Raw genomic sequence first — 21,427 nt, 5'->3', positions numbered from 1 at the left:
AATAGAGTCTCCTCGCAACCGAAAACAGTGAAAGCAGCCGATCTACAAGCTCAGAAACACGTTGCTATCTGAAAAGTTTTGAGATTGTAGATCGGCTATTTTCAGAATGAAGTGTCCTACATTGAAAAAACGTACTCTCAAATAAGCATTTCAGGTTATCTTTACCATTTACACATGTATTCATTGATACAGTCATGTTGTTTGCAATTCAACTTAAATGAAGTCTGCATCAAGTGAGGCTTGAACTGGCAACCTTGCGATTGTGAGGCACTTATTTAAGGGAGACGCCATTGGACCAACAGACAAGGACCTGTGAAAAAGGAGATCACACAGATGATACAGTTTCACGCAAATAGCTGAAAAATCCTGGGTTTAAGTGTTTTTCAAACTGCTCAAAATTGCGGACAATCTAAGGCCGGAGCTTACTGGTCAAAGCGATACATGTGTTCCTCATGAGTCAAGGCACAAGTGTAAGCAAGTTTCACGACTTTCGGCCAAACGAGGCATGACTTATGCCTGTTTAAAGTTTGCATTTAAAAAAAATTGCTATAGCGCCCCCCTTTGGCCAATTGGAGTAGGATTGGTTTCAATGATATTTGGAATGACCCTCAACCTTTCTGCAAAGTTTCAAAGAAATGTGAGTCTGCATGTATGTGTTATGGGCAGATGAATAATTTTCATAAAACTGCAATAGTTAAAATCTATGGAATCCTGTTTGAGCAATTTGCACGAAATTCTTTACACATGAACTTTGGACCTCTGCCGACATAATGATGGGAGCGGATTTTCCATAAGTGAAAAAATGCAGAAGTTAGGAGCCAATGACTGTTTTTCATATCATTCAAAATGGTGGGAGATCTAAAGGTCAGAGGTCAAAAGTCAGAGGGTGAAAGTTGTTCAGCATGAGGAGACGCATATGTGTATCCAAGTTTCATGGCTGTAGGTCAAACAGGGCATGAGTTGTACCTGTTCAAAGTTGGCATTTTCAATTGAGTGCTATAGCGCCACCTTTTGACGAATGAGTGTGAGAATTATTTCTTGATCGTTTTTCATGACCATCTACCATATGGCCGAGTTTCGTAAAAAGCGACAGCACGGTTCAGCCAGAACTGCGAAAAGTGGCAGAAGAAGAATAAGAAGTGACAGAATACTGCCAAAAACAAAACAGGTCCAGAGCTGAGCTCTGGCCCCGTAACTATAATGAATGTTTACATCCTCTCCTAAATGATTAAAATTACAACATATGTAATGCAAGGCACTCGTAAATGAAAGATGTGTTTATTTCAATCCCCTCCCCCCAAAGAAAAAAACAACAAAACACGAAAAGATGAAGTAAAAAAAAAATACTATGAAAGGGATGTAAAAGACATAGAAGTAACATATTGTAGCGTTTTTACAGTGTGAATTTAATGTTCATATTGTCACATTTGAATCGTCACAGCTGAGATGAATAGAGGTTTGAGGGTCATAGGTTTTAAAGGTGGACAAAACCCTAGGCTGATTTTGTATTTTTTTTATTTTTCTAGTTCAGGTTAAAAACAACAGTAAATTAAAACATGGCGGCTTTGATTAGCTGCAGCCGCATTGCCAAATCCTGGCATGTTTTAATTTGCTGTTTTTTCTACCTGAACTGGAAAACAGATTAGGGTTTCATGCCCTTTTAAGGTAATATAATATCACATGTTCGGTTAGTTCTTCATACAGACCCCTAAAACCTGTCAAATATCATACATGGACTATAAAGCATTAAGAAAAATAGCTTACATGTTACCAGCAGAGAGCAAGCTAACCAGCAACAAGCTCATCATGGCAACACATCAGAAAGAGCGTGTAAGAAAAAATATATCACACTTATAACATTTCATAACCATTGATTTTTAACCTTCTGATACAAAATACAAAATACAACATACTGTAATACTGTGCAAGACAAGAAAAAAAGTGATACAATTATATAATAATCATATTTTACAAGACACAAGACCCTTCAATGTAGCTGAAGTGCATTTGTTTTAGCTTTCATAATTGGCATGAGCTTATCTCAGTTAAGCCTGATTTATACTTTGTCGTACGACAGTGTTACACGCCGCAAATAGCAGATCTACAAGTTCACAACGCATCATGTAAAACATTACTCTCACGATGTTTGGCATTAATATGCAGTCATAGTGGATTCCCCACTAAACAGAAGGGGAAAAAAGTAGACTCCTAAAAAATAAAATAAAAAGGTTATAGCTCGTCTTTCACACAAATGACAAAAATATAATATCTGCTATAGACAAAACACAAATTTAGACTACGGCTATTGAAACAAACCAAATACTTTTTTAAACACCATACAAAATTACCACAAATTAAAAAAAATGAAAGCAAATGAATAGCATCTGATGAAATCCTCATAAATCTGCTCCAGATGCACTGACAAAAAACATTATAAACCAATCATTGTACAACATAATAGAGCAAAACCACTTCTACACTGTAAAATGCAATGTCAACTTCAATTGACACTCAGCATTTTGCAGTGTACAGTGATAGTTGATGTGAGACTGTAATGTATAATATAAATGATAAGCAACACTTGGCTCTCATTCTCCAGTTCAACCATGTTGTTCGAGCTTCATGTCCATGGCTGTTTTAAAGAATGGGTAATACACCGAATGCACACACGTGCACACACACACACCTTTGACTGCATTACTGGAGCCACACGTACTGCATTTGTAATACTGTATATTATGTACGGTACAATACTGTATATAATCTATCTAAGTCACATCATTGACATCTTTGTTTTTCCCTCAAAAGGTTTGCTGGTGGACTTGGTTGAATTTGTTGATTTAGTTCATTTTGCTAATCCATATGAATTGCTGCTTTCCATACTGTACATTTAGCTAATCCAAATGAATTTCTGCTTTCCATATTGTACATATCCCTCAAAAAGAAAGAACATGGATTTTCACTTTCCATGTCCTAATCATGTCTTATCAAACCCCTCCCATAGACCCCAGTGTTAGAAGTCCATCTGATGATCCAGGAGCCCCTTTGTAAACATGACTCCATTATGATCAGACATCAATAGGGTTTTTAAGGCCAGGCAGAGTTTGGAGGGAAATAAGTGTGTTTTGTTTTAGTGCAGGGTCTGTCAAAGTATGGATTGAGGCCCGGAGGTTGGTCGTAGAAGAAAACAATGCGCCCCCTCTGCATTTAGAATGCTGGGTTGTCAAGTTGGTGTAAAGAGTAGTGCTGTGGGGGAAGGCTTTGGTCCATTCAGAGAAGAATCCCGGTCTTAAGAGCGATTCTCTCTATGCGAAAGTGAGGATCTGTGACAGAAAAGAATGAATGAATATCGTCTCAGCTGGAAAAGTCCAAAATTGTTACTTTTCAAGATTCAAATTAAGAAATAGGAGATCTACAAGCTTGTAGTTCTGCTTGTAGTTCTGTATGATCAAGTAGAGCCATAAGTTACGAAAAAAATATTCTGACCATACAGTCCTGTTGGTTCCCACAAGGTCAGACTATCAGATGTTTCCATAACACAAGTATTGTGTTTATAGATGTATTGTGTGATGTTGATGATTTGTATGTACTCTATGTCCCTGTGTGTCTGGAATAAAGTTTGAATTGAATTGAATATAACAATGTGGCAGATAGATACAGTAAATTGATGCTTTAGCAAGGCTATATCATTGCTGTTGGGCAGAAACCTTTTCATATTTAATCTTTTTTATGTTTTTTTAGTTTTCACTGCATGTGATCGATTAATAGTTCTGTATATACAAGGCTTCCGCAGGACAGCGACCTGCTTGTGTACGTCTTTGTTAATGTGTACAAACCTCAGAGATCTACGGCTGTCTTTCTCCATGTTATTCTCGGGTCCTTCACTCTCATATGAAGCCAGATGCAGCTCTGCATGAAGGAGAGAAAGTAGAAAAGACTGAGCATCATGTGTTTCATAAGCGTGAATGCATTTTGCACCAGCAGATTTTCACAAACCACGCCCATATTGTTTTCATTGCCAACAATGCGTGCTTATCATAGATGTATTGTGAATGAGTGCTGACCATCTTCATTGAAGATGGGCGAGGTGACCAGATGTTGGAGGATCCGACGGTCTCTCTCGAAGGGACATATCACTTGCCGCCATACCAGGAACTCGCTCACCTGCTTAGCCAGGTCCCACAGTTTCTGAAAAAAAAAACATATTCATTAAAAGTTCAACGTGCACCAGACCAGTCACAGAACTTGGCAGCATGGTCTACAGTACAGGGTCTCTGGGTAATTTGACCACTTCTTCACGTCTCCCAGCGGTTGGCTCCCCCTCCTTTTTTGTTTTTTTTACCTCTACACACCAAAAATAACTGATCTACTAGCTCACAACACATCGCAAAGCGCTTGGCATTAAATAGGAGTAATGATCAGTACATAGTGCTTAGTCCATCTAAATGTTTTTTGCCAAAAAAAATCAACTGAAAGCAGCAGACAGCCATTCTCCACTCTGCCACTAGAGGTCACTGAGGCCAATGGCGTCAAGCACTGCTTGAGAACAAGGCTCCACGTTTTTCTTTTCAGCTGGTATTGCATGTAATCAACATTGTTTTCTATGTGTGCGTTGATGAACATTTAAAGCTGCATTCCGGGACTTGAATAAAAAGTTATGTTAATCCAATCTGTATTGCAGAGTTCCAATCTGTATTGCAGAGTTCTTGTACATCTACAGTGGTTGGAGGTGGTCTCCCTACTCACTGAGACGTTTAGACCCCATCGTGTCGGGTAGGATACATACTGTTTGACAAGTAGTACAGCCTGAAGCTCATAACCCCAATATCTCCACTAGGCAAGTGGGGATTCTCTCTTGCTTGAGCGGTAGATGTTTGGTTCCCTTGAACCCTGTGCGTTACCTTTCTCCGTCAGGAGAGGACATAAAACGGTTTATAATTTAATATCACTAATTGACACTACATCTACAGATTTGACAGTGGAACATCCCATTTAAACCCCCCAGTATACTTAGTCAACTTGGCCTGGGTGGCTCTGTATTAGGACCGCTCTTTTTTTTCCCTTTACATCAAATCTCTTCGCTGAGAAACAAGCTATCAGCGCGATACGTTGTGGCATGTTGTGAGCTTGTAGATCTGCTTGACGTGGTTAAGTTCAGACTGACCTCAAAGTTGATGTGTCCGTTGGTCAGCCTGCTGGCACAGCCCTCGTTGAGGAAGTAGATGTCCTTTATGAGGAGACTGAAGAAAGGAATCACAATCTAGAGGACAGATTGACAGCAAGTTAGAGGCGGGATAAAATTGGCCTATTTTGGGCATGTTATTATAGTAAACAATGTTTATTTTCGGAAAAAAATGGAGAAAATAGCAATTCTACAAGATCGCAACGTGACACGATGCAACACTTTGTGAGCTTGTAGATGGGATATTTTCTGTTATTTTAAAGCCATTTCGCAACAGGGACGCAAGAGCCAGAGGCTATGGCTATTTGGAGGTCCTTGGCAAAAGTTTGGGAACCAATACTCCATCGCACAAGGGCGTTGCTTTGGCAGAAAGAGCATTGCTAGCTTGTAGATCTGTTCAATTTGGCAAGTGACACCGTCATACTACCAAGTATGAGAAATGTGACGTGGCCTTTGTATGCTCTCTCACCCTTTCCTGACTGCTATGTGCCGTCTCGGACCTCTGCGTGGCGCCACGGAGCGATGTGCGATAGTTACTGAAGTTACTGGATGGGTCCATCTGGTGCTGAAGAATGAGAACAGATAAAGAGGCTCTCGTCACACTATCAAAAATACATACAAATGCACAAAGATACTATCACAAATAATAGTATGTGATGTGAATGTGGAAAAAGCGTTGAAATAATCTAATCAAATTATAAGTTTACAGAAACAATACAACGAAATTGCATTTAAGTGTAAAAAAAACTAAAAAACTGGAACCAATCTCTGAATACATTTCCCAGGTCCATTGGGATTCATCTCTATCATTTTGGACCCATGAAGACTTCTACTAACAACTGTATCTTATCATTTTGGACCCATGGAGACTTCTACTAACAACTGTATCTTATTTCCCTAACAACCCAGAAAAGGGTCATGTGATAGGGACGTGACGAATCAGGTACGGCCATGTCGTGACTAATAAGAGCCTGTCAGGAAGTGAAAGTGGGTGTCTGTCTGCATCATCGTTTTTAAAGGATGTCTTCCTGTCGTCCATTATACTTTATTTTCACAACAAAACATGGTCAGCAGTGTTTTGGAATGTCTACATTTTAGGGTTTTAAAACGCCAAAGTAGTTTGGAGTATTTCTCACCTCTAGAATTGCAAATTTGTCTGTATTGACCTTATTCCAAGTCTTCTTCAGGCGAGCCACAGGACTCATATTCATCCCAGCTGTGAGAGAGAAAGAGAGGAGAAAATCAAGAGAGTGACAGAAAAAGAATTAACGTTAGAAATAATATGTTTAAGTAGGCGTACTAGCATATAAACACAATAGACTACACCTACATAACCACTGCATTTTGTGTGCATTAGTCATACAGTATACAGCATTTATATTCACGGAGGGCATATTAAAATACTAACTGATGATGGCCATGAGGGAGTTAAAGTTGCCAATATTGAAACATTCTTGGGCGACGTCAATGAAGAACTCGATGGCTCGAGCTCTGTGTTTCTTCTTCACTGGCTGTAAATGAGAAGAGAACAGAACAGGAAGAAGATGAGGTTCAAATTGAACAAGATGAAGCAGCAGAGACAAACTAGTGGTGCAACAGTTAATGATGGATGGATGGATGGCTTGGTTGCTTTTATTGTTAACACAACATGTCTTTGTCAACATTTTATCAACTTTTTCTTGCAATATTTACCAGCTTTATTTGTATTTGTGACACAGACAGGCAGATAAAGCATATCTCACCATACAGATCTCAGTAGCCACAAGAAAACTGAGTCGGTTGAACCAGTTGATGTAAGCCTCCAGGTTACTGGTTTTACGTTTCCTGAAGAAACCCTGCGAGAGAGAGAGAGAGAGTTCTGTTATGAACTGATAACTATCTTGCAGTTACATTGTGACTTGACACACTTAGTTAGATCCAACGGTTTGATGTAATCTCATTTACTATAGATACAATCTCATTGTATAGTACATTATAAAGAACATCATTGTATTAGGCTATATCGTGTAGTGCACAACTATTTGACAAATAAATAAATAAAATCAATAAACCTACACAGTACACACATAATTAGACACTGTTCCAGTTTTTCTTTTTTATATCTGCATTTGTGTCCTCTGCTGTGTACAAAGCACTTTGCAATTACGAACCCAGTGTTTTAAAAGCTCTTTTTATACGAGTTGACTTGCTGTGCGTTCAAAGAAATCCTTGTTAAAGGCTTACACAACACTGCCAGCCCACTCTCCACTGCACGTCACCCCCTCCCTGGCCGGATCCTGACTCATTCAAACAGACCACTTTTCTGCACTCAATAGATCTTAGTATGATACTTATGTAACACAAGGTGAGAGACCTGACTGAAGATTGTTGCACACACTAACACAAAAGAAAAGAAAAAGTAATAAATAAAATAAAGATCACTTCAGCAGGTACACTCTAGGGATGGCCATGAAAAGTAGACTAATGGCATTGACAGTATAAAAGGTAAACACAATGGTGTCTACCGATCACCTATTGATGCCGGTTAGGCGGTTACCGTCCCTTAAAAATAACCATTAAAGCATACACCTTTTCCCCACAGCCCAAATAAGAGGTTTGGTTATTTTTGTCATGTATTACTGTGTCACATAGTTCCACTGACTCGAGCCAGAACACAATCGATTGATTGATTAATCAATCAATAAAATATACAAATGCACGCGGCCCACCCATCTGACCACTTAACAAAGCAGCCACGTAACACTGCAGTGTTACGTGGTCAGATGGGTGGGCCGCGAACGCTTTCAACATTTTCAAGTGGGCCCTGATCCAGAAAAGGTTGAGAAGAACCACTGTTGTTAAAGTGATTAAAATAACACCTGGTGATGCAGCCTGTTACCGAGGCAGAAATATTGCATCTCCATATTCCATGAAAAGAGTTTCATCAAAACATGTAATAAATAAATTCATCCATAAACTGGATATTTACTCATGACCCAAAATGTGTCGTTCCACTATGTTTAGGATACACTGAAGTAAAAACGGACTATACCTTGTGATTTTCCAAAGGATCCTTCATGGAGAACGTCTGGATGAACTCCTCAGGGCCGATGAAACTCAGTCTGTCCTGCATGGAGAGAAGACATTTGAACACTCTTTAACACACTAAAACCGGGAGAGCATCTGTGTCATTATAGATTTTAGCTATATATATATTTGGCTATTCAAAAATAGCAGATATACAAGCTCATAGTGTGTCACTTTGTGCCGCGCTATGAGCTTGTAGATCTGTTATTTTTGAAAAATGTTGAACATTTGTGCAAAACTTTGAATATGTACATACACATTTTAAACATTTTTAACTCAAATCTTTGCTTCTGGGGGTCTCTGGAACAAAATATTTTTGAGATGGGGGTCGGCGGCCAAATAAATATAATTTTGGAGGTCCTTGACATGAAATAGTTTGAGAACCCCTGATTATATAGCTACATACAAGTTTTTCAGAAAATGGGTTTAGAGTTAAATTAACACTTAGGATTTTACTGTGCAGCAGTAATAACAGACCAGTAACTATGGAAACTATGATACTTAACCACATAACCGAAAATAGCCGAATTACACATTCATAATTAAAATACATGATCAGAATGATTAAAGAAGTAAGGCAAGGGCATGCTAATTTCCAAGGGCATCCATAAAAGGGTTAAAAATGTTCAAACAAATCTGAAAGGTCTAAAGCAATGACAGCGTCCGGGAATCAGGAAAAGGATTCAAGACTGTTATTTGCTATTCTCTTCCAAGAGCAGGAGTGGAGAGAGGAATTTCTTAAGCTTGCTTTTAAAGCAATTTTAGTCTCATAGAACATGAGTTGACCAGGTCCCCCTGTGCTCTATACAAGCTAATGTTGTCTGCTAATGTTTTCCCTCTACACCAGTGGTTCCCTAACTGGGGGGTCAGGATCCCCAGGGGGGGGTCCCCAAATTATTTTGGGGGTCCCCAGATGATTAGCTTAATGTGCAACATTGATTATTCACTCAACAGTAAACAAACCAACATACAGTATAAGTGTGCAGGATATTTGCACATTTCTAAAGTTACAATTTAATGACTTTTAAGGCCTTTTTAGTACTGAATTGGCCAAATTGTCAAATATATAAGAGAGGCAAATACTGTGAAAATAGCCAATCTAAAAGCTTGAGCTTGTAGTTCGGCTATTTTCACAATATTTATCTGTGGAACCGAGTCAAACTAAATGTAATGCCTACAATTCCAAGTGCTTCTAATGGTGGGGGGGGTCGCCAGTTCAAATATGATTATGTTGGGGTGTCGTGGCCTGAAAAGTTTGAGAACCCTTGCTCTACACTGTCTGTGATGGGACAGAGGTATTCAAACTTCCCATCCTCAGTGTCCAAAACAACTTCCTACAAACTTCTTTACTGTTAGCACCACTCCACGCCATCTTATCTTTTCTGGCAAGCTAGGTTAATGAGGGTTAATTAGTTTTAACTACATGGACTCCTTCCCACTCCTTACCAGTTCGATGTGTGTGAGCTGCTGGGCGAGGATGAAGGGCTCGTCGCACACGCTCAGTACGTCGCTGCGCTGACCCGAGGACTGTTTGCTCTTCAGAGAGGCGGGTCTTTCCATCGCCACGGCGTTGAGCGCCGCCACGGCCTCCTCGTACTGTCCCAGAGCCGACAGGCGCTTGATCAACCTCTGGGTCATCTGCTGCATGGCTCGCCACGAGTACTGGACCAATTCAATACACACACAGCAAACCAAACGGTATAAGGCAGGGGTCTTCAACAGGGGGTCCAGGACCTCAGAGTTCTCAGAGTTACAATGGGGGGGGGGGGCACCAAATCTTTGTGTGATATATGCATTAGCCACTTGAACCCTTGCATCCCTATTCTGAGGAGAACTTTAGCCATAAATAGCAGATCTACAAGCTCAGCGCGAGGCGTTGTGAGCTTGTAGATCTGCTATTTTCGACAAGGAGGTTTGGTATAGAGCAGCTGAAATCTATGATCTATGAAGATAGAAGATAGATCTATGAAATTAATGAAAAAGTGTAATCTGCCACACAATTCCATACAATATGTAGTGGGGGTCCCGGCTTCATCTCTCTCTCAAGGCAGTGGTTCTCAACCTGTGGGCCCCAAAATAATTCGTCCATTTGTGTTTTTTCCACTGCTGTTCTGTGGATATGTAAATGTTGAACACTGTATTTATTAAGATGTTTTTCTCTAATCTTTAATTGATTACCTTGTGGTGTTGTCCCACCCACTGATTGATAACGTGACCTGTGGGTGTCTATATAAGTGGGCGAGGTACACACTTCTTGAGTTTGACCTGATGAAGAGCCTTGGCTCGAAACGTTGTCAATAAAATTTCACTGGAGCAGACGAGTGTGCGGGTTTATTCTTTTTCTTCATATTACTTTCCAACCCAGCACCTCAATGAAGTGGTGCGTATTCTATTAGTTTTTACACAACTAATAATTGCCAAATAACACTAAGATTTGAATGATAATATAACATCAATACATTGCTGTTACGCACTAACCTCATCTGCTCGGGCCACGTGGTGAGTCATGTCCTTGAGGCAGCGCATCATCCTCTCGTCTCTGAAGTCGTAGGGGAAGGTCTCCGTCCATTCCGTCAACAGCTGGACCAGCTTGGGGGCAACGTCTCTGACGCGAATCTGACAGCGTTGGTGGAATTACGTTAGTGTTTACGCAAGGAGCCCGAGGACATCTGGATATAGAGCAGGTAGTACGCTTTCTCTGAGCGTCTCTTTAGCGCTGGGTGCTGCTTAGCTACAAAAACATCCACTTGAAAATAAACCACCAAAGTAGTGACTTTGGCTGAGGCCGAAACGTGTTAGCCTGAATAGAAGAAAGTGCACTTGAGCCTACGTCTTGATTTTTTCTTTTTTGGAGTGCCGCTGTTTCCACTATGGTGGTTTCTTTTCAATAAGGAGCCTGAGGATGTGTGTGTGTTCATGTAGTGTTCTTTTGAGCATTGTGAGGACCATGAATATTAGGGTTGGGCAAATAACCAAAAATACTGAAGTGAATAATACAAAATAAATAAAAAACGTTTTATTCCCTTATATATCAACGAATCGACACGAAAGCCACATAACCTAAATTATGAGGGTATATATATATATATACCCTAATAATCGAGGCAAAAGTTTTTAAAAAATGTGATATTGAAGTCATACTGTATCACCCAGCCCAAATAAATATTGTCACATTAAGTTATTTGCATTCAGTCGTGTCTGTCTGTGTCTCTCTCTACAAGGCTAATCAGTGTGTCATATTTCTTATGAACGCTGCCAGCAGGCCAAGGAACACAAATTATTCATCAATTAGTCACTCTAGTTATTAAATAATCGGTTTAGCGAATTCCAGTGAGTATGTCATGCATTATTGGATTACTGTACATCTTCCTCTACTTCTCTCCGTGTGTTATACCTACTTTGTCCAGCAGGGGGTCTCCAGAGCGCTGCTGCTCCACACATAGGTGACAGACCCGGGTCATGAGCTCATAGGGGTGCAGGAAGAGGCGAGAGCTCAGTAAGAAGGTGAACACATATGACCTCTGGTGGACAGGAAGCAAAACAAACAGGGATGAGATCAGAAAATATGCAAAGAATTTAGCAACTTCAAGGCTAAGTACACAAAGGACAATGAAAATATCTCTATCGATCTATCTCCCTCACACACCCTTCCAGTAATACAGCAATATAAAGATCACTAAAGGGGAAAGGGGGCGGGGGGACAGGTACTGTACCGCTAAAATATTTGTACATTTACCATGGCAATATATTAGAGTTCTTATGGGGCCCTCCATAAATTATCATCAACGTTGGCATGGTAGGCTACATGGCTGCCTACATTGTTGGTGTGTGAATCTGAACATGTGAATGGGTGAATATCAAACATACATTGAGTGAAAGTGTATGTGCATGGCTGAATTATTTGAGCTCAATCTCACAAACTGCGTATGCCTGTTGGAATAATTGATATGGCATGGTTACTCCCATCAGTGAAGATCACAAATGTTGAAAACTGATAACATTGATTCCTTAACTAAAGTAGTCAGTAAGTCAGTAAGTAAAGTCTTTGCAAAACATAAGATCTACCTGCAAAGTAAAATCATCAGTGTTAATTTAACCAGACAGCTCGATTGACAGATTGATTAACTGATAGGTTATGGTTTCTCACGTCAGGGTAGTAGTCGACCGTCGGAACCAAGTGCTGGATCAGCGCCTCGAGCGACCCAGACACCAAGCTGTTGTCATGGTAGCACATCTCGCCGTAGCTGGCGGTGATGCCGTTGCCATAAAGGTGTTCTTTGGCGAGGGCAGCGTTGCTGCGATGGGTCTCAGTGCTGGTGCTGCTGCAGCTGCTGCTGTTACGGTAGAGGTGGTCACTGCTACCGCTACCGTGGGTATTACGGTAAGAGCGTCCGCTGCTACAGGAACTGGCGGTACGACGGGGGCTGCTGTGGTGGGTCTGTTGGGGTATGGCGTAGGGGTTCTCCGTGATGTTGTTGTTGTTGTACATACGGTCCTTAGACATGGTCACGGCGACACTGCCATTCCGGTAGGGGCTGCTGTGAGGCTGTGGGATGTCGTACGGGTTTTCTGTGGCGGGGCAGTAGGCGTTGTCGTAGAGGTTTTCCCGGCTGGGACTGGCGGCCGCGTTACAGTACGGACTGTGAGGCTGAGAGTTGTTGTTGTTGCTGCTGTAGGCACCGCAGGGGCCAAACTTGCCGGCGTAGGGAGTGGTAGGAGGCATGGTGACCTGGAGAATGAGAAGAGAAACGTGTCATTAAGGCACTTTCAACCTGGCGTCGCTGTTATGTCTCTATGGGCAAAGATTTAAAAACATGTATTCAAAGTTTTTCAAAAAGTGCGAAACTAGCAGATCTTTAAGCTCACAACGTGTTGCGTCTTGTGAGCTTGTATCCAGCAGACATTTGTGTTCCAAGTGGACCAATTTAGGACTGTCTGCCACAGCTATCTTATTTATATACTGTATTCATATTCACACACTCACACTCTCTCTCACACACACACACACACACACACACACACACACACACACACACACACACACACACACACACACACACACACACACACACACACACACACACACACACACACACACACACACACACACACACACACACACACACACACACACCTGAGGTAAACCAGTGCCCTCTGTCTCCTGTACTCTTGAATTCCTGCCCACTGTTGTCCTTCTAATTCTATTAAAAGGTAATAATTAAATAAATAATAAGAATAAATCAACACACGGCTCACAAACACAGTTGAAACCACTCTCTGTACATATTTCTTTATATTATGTATTTGAATCAGTTCAGGAGGCTACCTGTGACCAAGTATACAAATGTTGTTTACTTGGTCACAGGTAGCCTCCTCTCCTGTGATGCAGGCTTTAATCAAATATGGGTGTTTCCATTTTCGTTTATATGATTACTTGACAGTTGACACACATTAAAATGACTGGGAAACACCTCAAAATACCCTATTCAATCAAAGAAATTGTTTTGCAATATTATTTAACAACACTAAAGGCACCTTACAGTGATACTGAACCATATACTATTCTCATGATCATATTCTTACAGTATCTCATCTCAAACAAATAAACTACACTAGACTTTGTAATTAAAAATAAATTCCATGGTCAGCATGGTTTTGTTTTTGTTTTTCAATCCCTGAAAAGTTTACAATTGGGACATTTGAGTTACTACATCCCACAGTGAGTTACTACCTCCCACAGTACTGAAATGTTGTAATTTCTAGGTGGAACTGTGTTTGTAAGGCCATGATGAGAAGCTTTGGGATGACTAAATGGCAGTTTGAATTTGATGTCACTTAAAGCAAGGAATGTATGCTCCTTTTGTTTGTAAACTTTGAACAATTACAGTCTTTGCATGTAAGTTTGATGTGGCAAGTAAAAATGTAGGAAAAGATAGTCATGCATCATGGTTTAATTCAAATGTTGCACCAAAGACAAACATTGTTGCATGTGCCTATAGTAGATTTCTCTCCTTTCAATAGTTTTGAAAACATGGGAGCATATAACTTTCAAACATGAATAACCCCATAAAACCTTTGCATGCGTCATGTTTGAAGACTCAAACTGTGTGCGTGTGCCCCCTTCAATCCGTTGTTCCTGTTGTTTGTGGAACCCAAAACAAGGCCGTCCCACTCAGACAGGTCTGCACAGTCTCCCATAAAAAGACCAAACTCAATCTGTTTGGCTCCAGTGCTGAAGACATCCAAGAATTCCAACTTTAATCTATTCAACTTCAGCCAGATTGAGACCGAAATCCCATAATGTGGTTTTAAATGGTAGCTGGCTGTGTTGAGGCCTGTTAGAACAGAAGCATATGGGGGATGTCTTTAACAATAGAGGTATTATCCAGCCTGTCACGGTATTAACGACCACACAAAGACCCCAGGAAGAGACCAGACCAGATCAGACCAGATCACAAACTCACTCACTCAGCTTCGCCGTCATGATATCCATGTGTCCGGATTGACATAACCGAGTATGACAGTGGACATTTCAGTCATTCTAAAAACATAAATATCAAAAATTATTTTAAAAATATATATATTGACATGGAGAGGTGGAAAACGTGTATGCCCAAAAAACTTTACTTTTTGGGGAAATGGAAAAAATAACCTGTGTCCCAATGGATCCAATGTAGTTATTATTCAGTCACAAGCTCTTGTTATATTTTCATTGGTTCTGTAATATGTACTTATGTATACTGAACAAAAAGGTGGGGAAAGCTCAAATAGCAGATCTACACGCACAAAATGCATCGCGATGCAATGTGCTTGTTTGTCAGTTTGTAGATTGCAATTGTTGCTACTTTTGTGTGATACTACATTCTACACTATCATATGACAAAGTACAAAAATCTGACATTAATTCATGAAAAATAAAACATAAAATGAAATAGGGAGATACAAGGTTTCTGCCCAACAGTGACAACGTGCTTTGTGCAGTGAGTTACAGTATTATAGCATATTATTATGCCATGCCATCTTGAAGTCACTGACAGCAGAATTAAAGGACTCTCTCACTGACCTGCTGGTGATCTTGTGGTTTGGTTTGAATAGGCCACAGTGTCTTATTTCTACACAAAGAGATGAAAGGAGTTTTCAGAACATAAACCCTAACCTTTCCTGCAATTACATTTATATTTACCCGGAGAAATGCTCTCACACAGTAAGCTTAGTATTTTAATTTCAAGCCTAATGTCTAATGCATGATCTCTGCACTACAGTGTGCTGTCACACACACAATATGCCAGTCCTACAGTATGTGTCCAAGTACTTTTGACTGATTCATACTTAGCTGTGCGGGACACAGCAGCCATTTTCAGTGTGCGACACCCGAAACTAAGTATAATTCAAGCCTTTGATGTTATTTCTGCATTTTTTTACAAAGCTGCAGCCTATGCCAAAGTGTAACTACCTGGATTTGAACCCTGGTCTCCTACAAGGTTAGCCAAATATCTACGAGGCTTCTGGGCTACAGTCAGGGCTACTCTGCTACAAAAGTAAATTCCTGGTACTAGTGCGATGTCCATTCAGGGGGCATGGCCATTGGCCAACGTTAAAAATGTGTGGCAGTTCAGAGCGGGCCAGTTCCGGAGAAGCGCACATCTGCCGACTTCACACTCTGCCTTTCAGGTCCTCAGCAATACACCTGCCAAGTACCAAGTTTTATGGGATCATCATGGTCATCCCCTATGTTCCCTCATACATTTTTCCCCCCATCCCAAATAGGCCATGATTTTAAAGCACCCATCCCAGTCATTGTTTGTGACACAATACTTATTATTATTCCTTTCTTAACTTCTTTCTATTCCTTTCTTAACTTATTTCGAATGTATTTGTTATTAGACGTGTTATGAGACAACCAGCGAGCAACTGAATTGGGGCTGAAATCACGCATGAAACTGTCCTGATATATAGTAGCGCGCTGTCCATTCTAATGAGAGTGAGACTAGCCTGAACTAATGACGTTAACTACAGCACGTATGCCATTACAGATGAAATTGTGCACCAGAGTGCAATAATAAAAATCCAATGTAAGAAGTGATGTATCTCATCTCACCATTTGCTCCGTATGCCAGCAGGATTTAGGCAAACTAATACAGAAACCGAAAGTTGAAGTGCTCCTCATTTCAAAATTTGTAGACTGGATTTAGGCAAACTAAAATAGAAACTAAAAGTAACTAATATACACTACAGTAGATTGATACACTACGTGAATCTGTGGGCATAATCACAGAGGGGTCAGCTTAGGTGCTCCGGCATCTGCCATCAGACCCCTGGAGCTTGTTCAGAAAGCTGCGGCTCGTCTGGTGTTCAACCGCCCCAAGTTCTCTCACACAACTATCCTTCTCCGTTCCCTGCACTGGCTCCCCGTAGCGGCTCGCATTCAGTTTAAAACCCTGGTGCTAGCCTATAGGGCAGCGAAAGGAACAGCTCCCTCTTACCTCCGGGTATTGGTCAATGCCCACAACCCTTCCCGACCACTCCGGTCGGCCACCAAGGGGCGACTGACTCCCCCGCCACTCAGCGGTCCTTCTGGTCGATCGACACGGTCACGACTTTTTTCTGTTCTGGCCCCACAGTGGTGGAATGAACTTCCCACTGATGTCAGGACAGCAGAGTCACTGCCCATCTTTCGCCGCAGGCTGAAAACCCACCTCTTCAGGAAACACTACCCTTCCTCTTTGCCTGGCCTACTTGTTGTTAACTAGTTGTACGAATGCTTGTTTTATTGTTGAATTGTTTATTGGATCTTGTTTAGTCAATACAATTATTTGTTTTTAGCTCCTGCTCATTTGACTACTTTGTCTCATCTGTTTAAGGAAATAGGTAGCTGATATATTGCACTTTTACCTTAGCGCTAGGTATGCTCTTGGTTGCTTGTTATTGCAGAAAATGCACTTATAACCTCTGGTGATTAGTAGCTTTCGTTCCCTACCTTTGTTGATTGCACTTATTGTAAGTCGCTTTGGATAAAAGCGTCTGCTAAATGACTGTAATGTAATGTAATGTCGTACAGTATGTTTCCTCAGTATCAGAGCCAGCCTTTCAATGTCATGGTATTCAAAAGGCTGCCCCCAGCATCAGCATAATGACACGGAGCTCAAGCAGCGCCCTTGAGCTCCGTGACCATGAGGTGTGCCTAAGCGAGAGACATAAGCCAAGTGAGCGCCTGCGCCAAGTCGTGTGATGGCACCACCATCAACTCAGTGTCATCCGAGTTGCATACCGACACGGCGAGCATAAGTTATAATCTATTTGGAAATTGCACGAGTTTCCACATGATGTATGAAAGGGTATACTCTGCGTTAACATGTGACTGCCCTAGGTTCCTGCCCAAGCAGCGAAATGACACCTATGGCATACAGTATAAGGGGACAACACAGTGTTGAGGGAAGAGACACGCTCCCCGTGATCTGATGAGCAATTTGGGAGATATGCCAAGAACAGACAGACATACAGAGAGATTTGTGGAATTTATAGATGGATCATCATCTTCATCATCATCATGATATACCTCAATTTAACCAGGTAAAAGTCGCATGAACAACACTGTTACAATATAAACTCAAACAATACAGACAATGAGACAAATACAACTATCACACTCTAATAACTGAGTGAACACAAAATCCAGTTAAAATGCAATAGACTCGAAAAAGAGGGCCACAACAAAGTGTTTTTAATTATGACAGCTAGATTGTCAGTGTGAACAGAACACTGATTGTACACTAGCCTTTCACAACTGATAACAAAAAACCTAGATAGTTGTAAGGAAAAATGAGCAAGTAAAACACTAACAGGTAACCAGGTTGTATAACCTCACCCAGGCCACTGCCTTTGCCTGCCATGCAGAACAGGCCATATCACAGCAGATAAAGAGCAATTAAAGTCACTTTTATGATCTGTTCAACTTTGTACCACAAACTTCACCCTATGCACTTCTCATTCTAATGCGTCAGGTGGTGATGTACCGAAACTGACCCGCTGAACAAGAACAAAGTCTTATGCTGACATGTACAAAGAGAATCCTGACTGAGTGCTACTTAAACATATAAATAAACAGTGTTTATACTGGTACCAACATTTATACTTCACAGTGGTTTGCAACACAGGGCATTATTTTGCTTTGTACATGACGACCAATATTGTGACACACCTTAACTTGTGACACTCAAACTAAACTAACACTTGGTATTATTTTACTGTGTAAGAAAGAGGAAGCACATCATTACACACCCATCTCTATGAGTGACCCAGTGTGCTGGTACAATATTAACCCAGAGACATGACATACAACTCGTTCCTAAAGACATGTTATCTAATATCTATCTATCTCTCTCTCTCTCTCTCAATTCAAAGGGGCTTTATTGGCATGAGAAAACATAAGTTTACATTGCCATAGCAAAAGTGGAACAAAGCAATCAAAACAAAACAATGTATGTACAATTAAATGGGAAAAAAATAATAGTGTACTCTGTGCTACATTGCAACTTGGAGAAAACTATCTTACAAAACCGTAAAAATTGTGAATTTGCTGTCCGAAATAGTTATATATCCACATAGGAAAGGTTAGCTTGGGATAAACCTTCGAAACGAATGACAGCAGTATTTCTATGTTTTGCATTCACTTTGTATTAAACCTCTCTCTCTCTCTGTAAACCCCTGTGTGTGTGTGTGTGTGTGTGTGTGTGTGTGTGTGTGTGTGTGTGTGTGTGTGTGTGTGTGTGTGTGTGTGTGTGTGTGTGTGTGTGTGTGTGTGTGTGTGTGTGTGTGTCTCTCTCAGCAGTTCCACATCATCAGACAGGCAACCATGAGCCATCATCACATTATTAAGGACAACAACAGACAGTATTGTATTCAATACTGTCACACGTCAGGTGCTACTTTGTCCATATCTAACCCCATTTCTCTCTTGCACGCACAGCACACACATTGGGTGGATCGTACAATTTGACTGTGTATTTTCTGTAAAGCACGCACACTCTCTCTCTCTCTCTCTCTCTCTCTCTCTCTCTCTCTCTCTCTCTCTCTCTCTCTCTCTCTCTCTCTCTCTCTCTCTCTCTCTCTCTCTCTCTCTCTCTCTCTCTCTCTCTCTCTCTCTCTCTCTCTCTCTCTCTCTCTCTCTCTCTCTCTCTCTCTCTCTCACACACACACACACACTCAGTCTCAGAGAGACTGAGAGTGTCTGACTCATGCCAGTAAAAGCAGTTTACCACCAAACCCACTCAGGCCACCATCACATGAGAACACCAGTCTAATTATAAACACATGCTGCATGTAAACAATAACAAAAAACAAGGATGGAATCATGCGGGTTCATTCAGTTAATTCAGTTGAAGTGGATAATCAACGTCAGTCCTAATAGTTTAGGCTTTGGGAGAATGTAACATTTCTATTCAAAAAATGGAAAAATAGGAAAAATCAAAAAATATATAGAAATTAAACATTTTAAGAAACATTTTGCAACTCTGAGAGTGAACACATGTAACCACGGGTCCATTTGGTTACATGTGTTCACTCTCAGAGTTAAGATAACACTGAGGAATGGATTCATAAATGTGAAGTATAACCGTGGAAGAAGCCATTTCATAAACTTACCCTCCAGCGATGAACAAATGCAACCTGCTCCAAGTTGTTTTAAATCCCCTATTTCAAATGAATGACTAATTATGATGTAACAATGTATCGCTGTATCCTTTGATCGCAGTGAAACACGGAGACATTAGAGCGCAGCAGCAGCCAGCGGAGCAGCGTGAAACAATGTATCCTATCCGAGAGAGACTGTCCCTGTCGTTTGAACTAATGACTTCCAGAGAGCCGGGAAAAGCAGCCAATCGGCTGCCAGGGGGCGTGTCTGCCTCGGGCGCCAATAACCAATCATGGGAGATATGGTGGAAAATTGAAATCTTTCACAGCTCTGATTGGCTCGTTCGCCCTTCCATCAAGTTGGGTTTTTTGTAGTTTTTTTCCCCTTTCTTTCTTTCTTTCTTTTTTTTTCTCCCCCAACAATGTTTTTCTTTGGGGAGGTGAACGTGTAGGGTTTCTTCTCTTTCTGTTCATGATGAGGAGGGTGTGTAACTTACACCCCGTGACCTACAAATTACAGTATGCACTGCTATAAAACTTGTTTTTCACATGAAAAATATAAAGCAGTGATTCTCAACCCTTTTTTAATAGTTATTTATTTTATTTGGACCCCCCAGTTTGATATGATTTGATATCTCTGGCTGGGACCCCAAATCTACAATGTAAAATCCTCACTGTTTATTTAATTTTTTTCTGAGAGTGTACAAATGGAACCAAATGGATCCTTTACGGGTCCATTTGGTTCCATTTTGTACACTCTCAAACTTACAGACCTGCAACTGCAAGGAGGAGTCTATTTGGAACCCTGGTGGTCCCCGGACCCGACATTGAAAACCAGTGATAAAAAGTAGGCTAGGTTTCTGAAATTGATTATTTTTTTATTTTATTAAATCTGCATGCACCAATGGTTTGAACAGATCTGTAGGCAGGCTATATGGGATTAAACAAGATAAATGGTCTGAGAGTAGCCTAAATCTTCTTGATAAAGATGCTGTTTGCCAACTAACTTTCCCTTATCGTAATCATATTTTGATTATTATTTGTTTAATTCCAGGGATACAGTCCGGATATTCCCTTTTAAAACAAACAATATTATACTTTGATCATTCATAGACAGACAGATTAAATAGATAAACCAATAGATATATTGTAAAAAACTTGTAAAGGTCACAGACCACAGGATTGATTGGCTGATTCATTGATTGATTGACATATTTATTGACACAAATGCATAAACTCATATAATTTGTAATACTAATACGTATATCTATTTACGAATCATCTGAATTCCTGTGTACTGTCTGTAAACACCACTGTAACCGGAAAAGTGGCACCAAAAGAATGAGGCACCTTGATGTTAAATTGGCTTTTTTTTCAAAATGTTAAAAAATAAAATATTTTGAAAAGGGTCTTAAACAATGCAAAGTCATTAGAACATGCTTAGACAATTAGACAATTAAGGCCTAATATTTCTACAATTGCTGCAAATTCCTACAAAACCTGTGACTAGCCAGTCATTGTGGTCGTAAACAAGAAGTTGAACAGGTAAAT

General features: G+C 40.6%; 1 protein-coding gene across 2 annotated transcripts in view; it reads right to left on the bottom strand.

The window, feature by feature from the left end:
• Positions 1–1,282: 1,282 nt before the first annotated feature.
• Positions 1,283–21,427, bottom strand: part of LOC311037439 (ras-GEF domain-containing family member 1B-B-like) — a 20,564-nt gene continuing 419 nt past the window's right edge. The window contains exons 1-14 of one of the 2 annotated variants that reach the window (XM_084046606.1): positions 19,889–20,047; positions 12,396–12,977; positions 11,647–11,769; positions 10,727–10,864; positions 9,695–9,910; positions 8,214–8,288; positions 6,925–7,017; positions 6,591–6,693; positions 6,319–6,398; positions 5,652–5,747; positions 5,165–5,260; positions 4,065–4,188; positions 3,837–3,909; positions 1,283–3,323 (exon numbers count right to left, since the gene is read on the bottom strand). In XM_084046606.1, coding sequence (XP_083902732.1) covers positions 3,290–3,323; positions 3,837–3,909; positions 4,065–4,188; positions 5,165–5,260; positions 5,652–5,747; positions 6,319–6,398; positions 6,591–6,693; positions 6,925–7,017; positions 8,214–8,288; positions 9,695–9,910; positions 10,727–10,864; positions 11,647–11,769; positions 12,396–12,971 — 1,827 coding nt within the window. In that variant the 5' untranslated portion in view covers positions 12,972–12,977; positions 19,889–20,047 and the 3' untranslated portion in view covers positions 1,283–3,289. Of the gene's footprint in view, positions 3,324–3,836; positions 3,910–4,064; positions 4,189–5,164; positions 5,261–5,651; positions 5,748–6,318; positions 6,399–6,590; positions 6,694–6,924; positions 7,018–8,213; positions 8,289–9,694; positions 9,911–10,726; positions 10,865–11,646; positions 11,770–12,395; positions 12,978–19,888; positions 20,048–21,427 lie in introns of those variants that run through there. The other variant, XM_084046605.1, reaches the window with a different exon arrangement.

Source organism: Gymnoscopelus microlampas (genome assembly GCF_963454915.1).
Source record: "Gymnoscopelus microlampas genome assembly, chromosome: 21".
Lineage (NCBI taxonomy): Eukaryota > Metazoa > Chordata > Actinopteri > Myctophiformes > Myctophidae > Gymnoscopelus > Gymnoscopelus microlampas.
The sequence above is the reverse complement of the archived record's forward strand: the minus strand, read 5'-3'. Positions and strand labels throughout refer to the sequence as shown.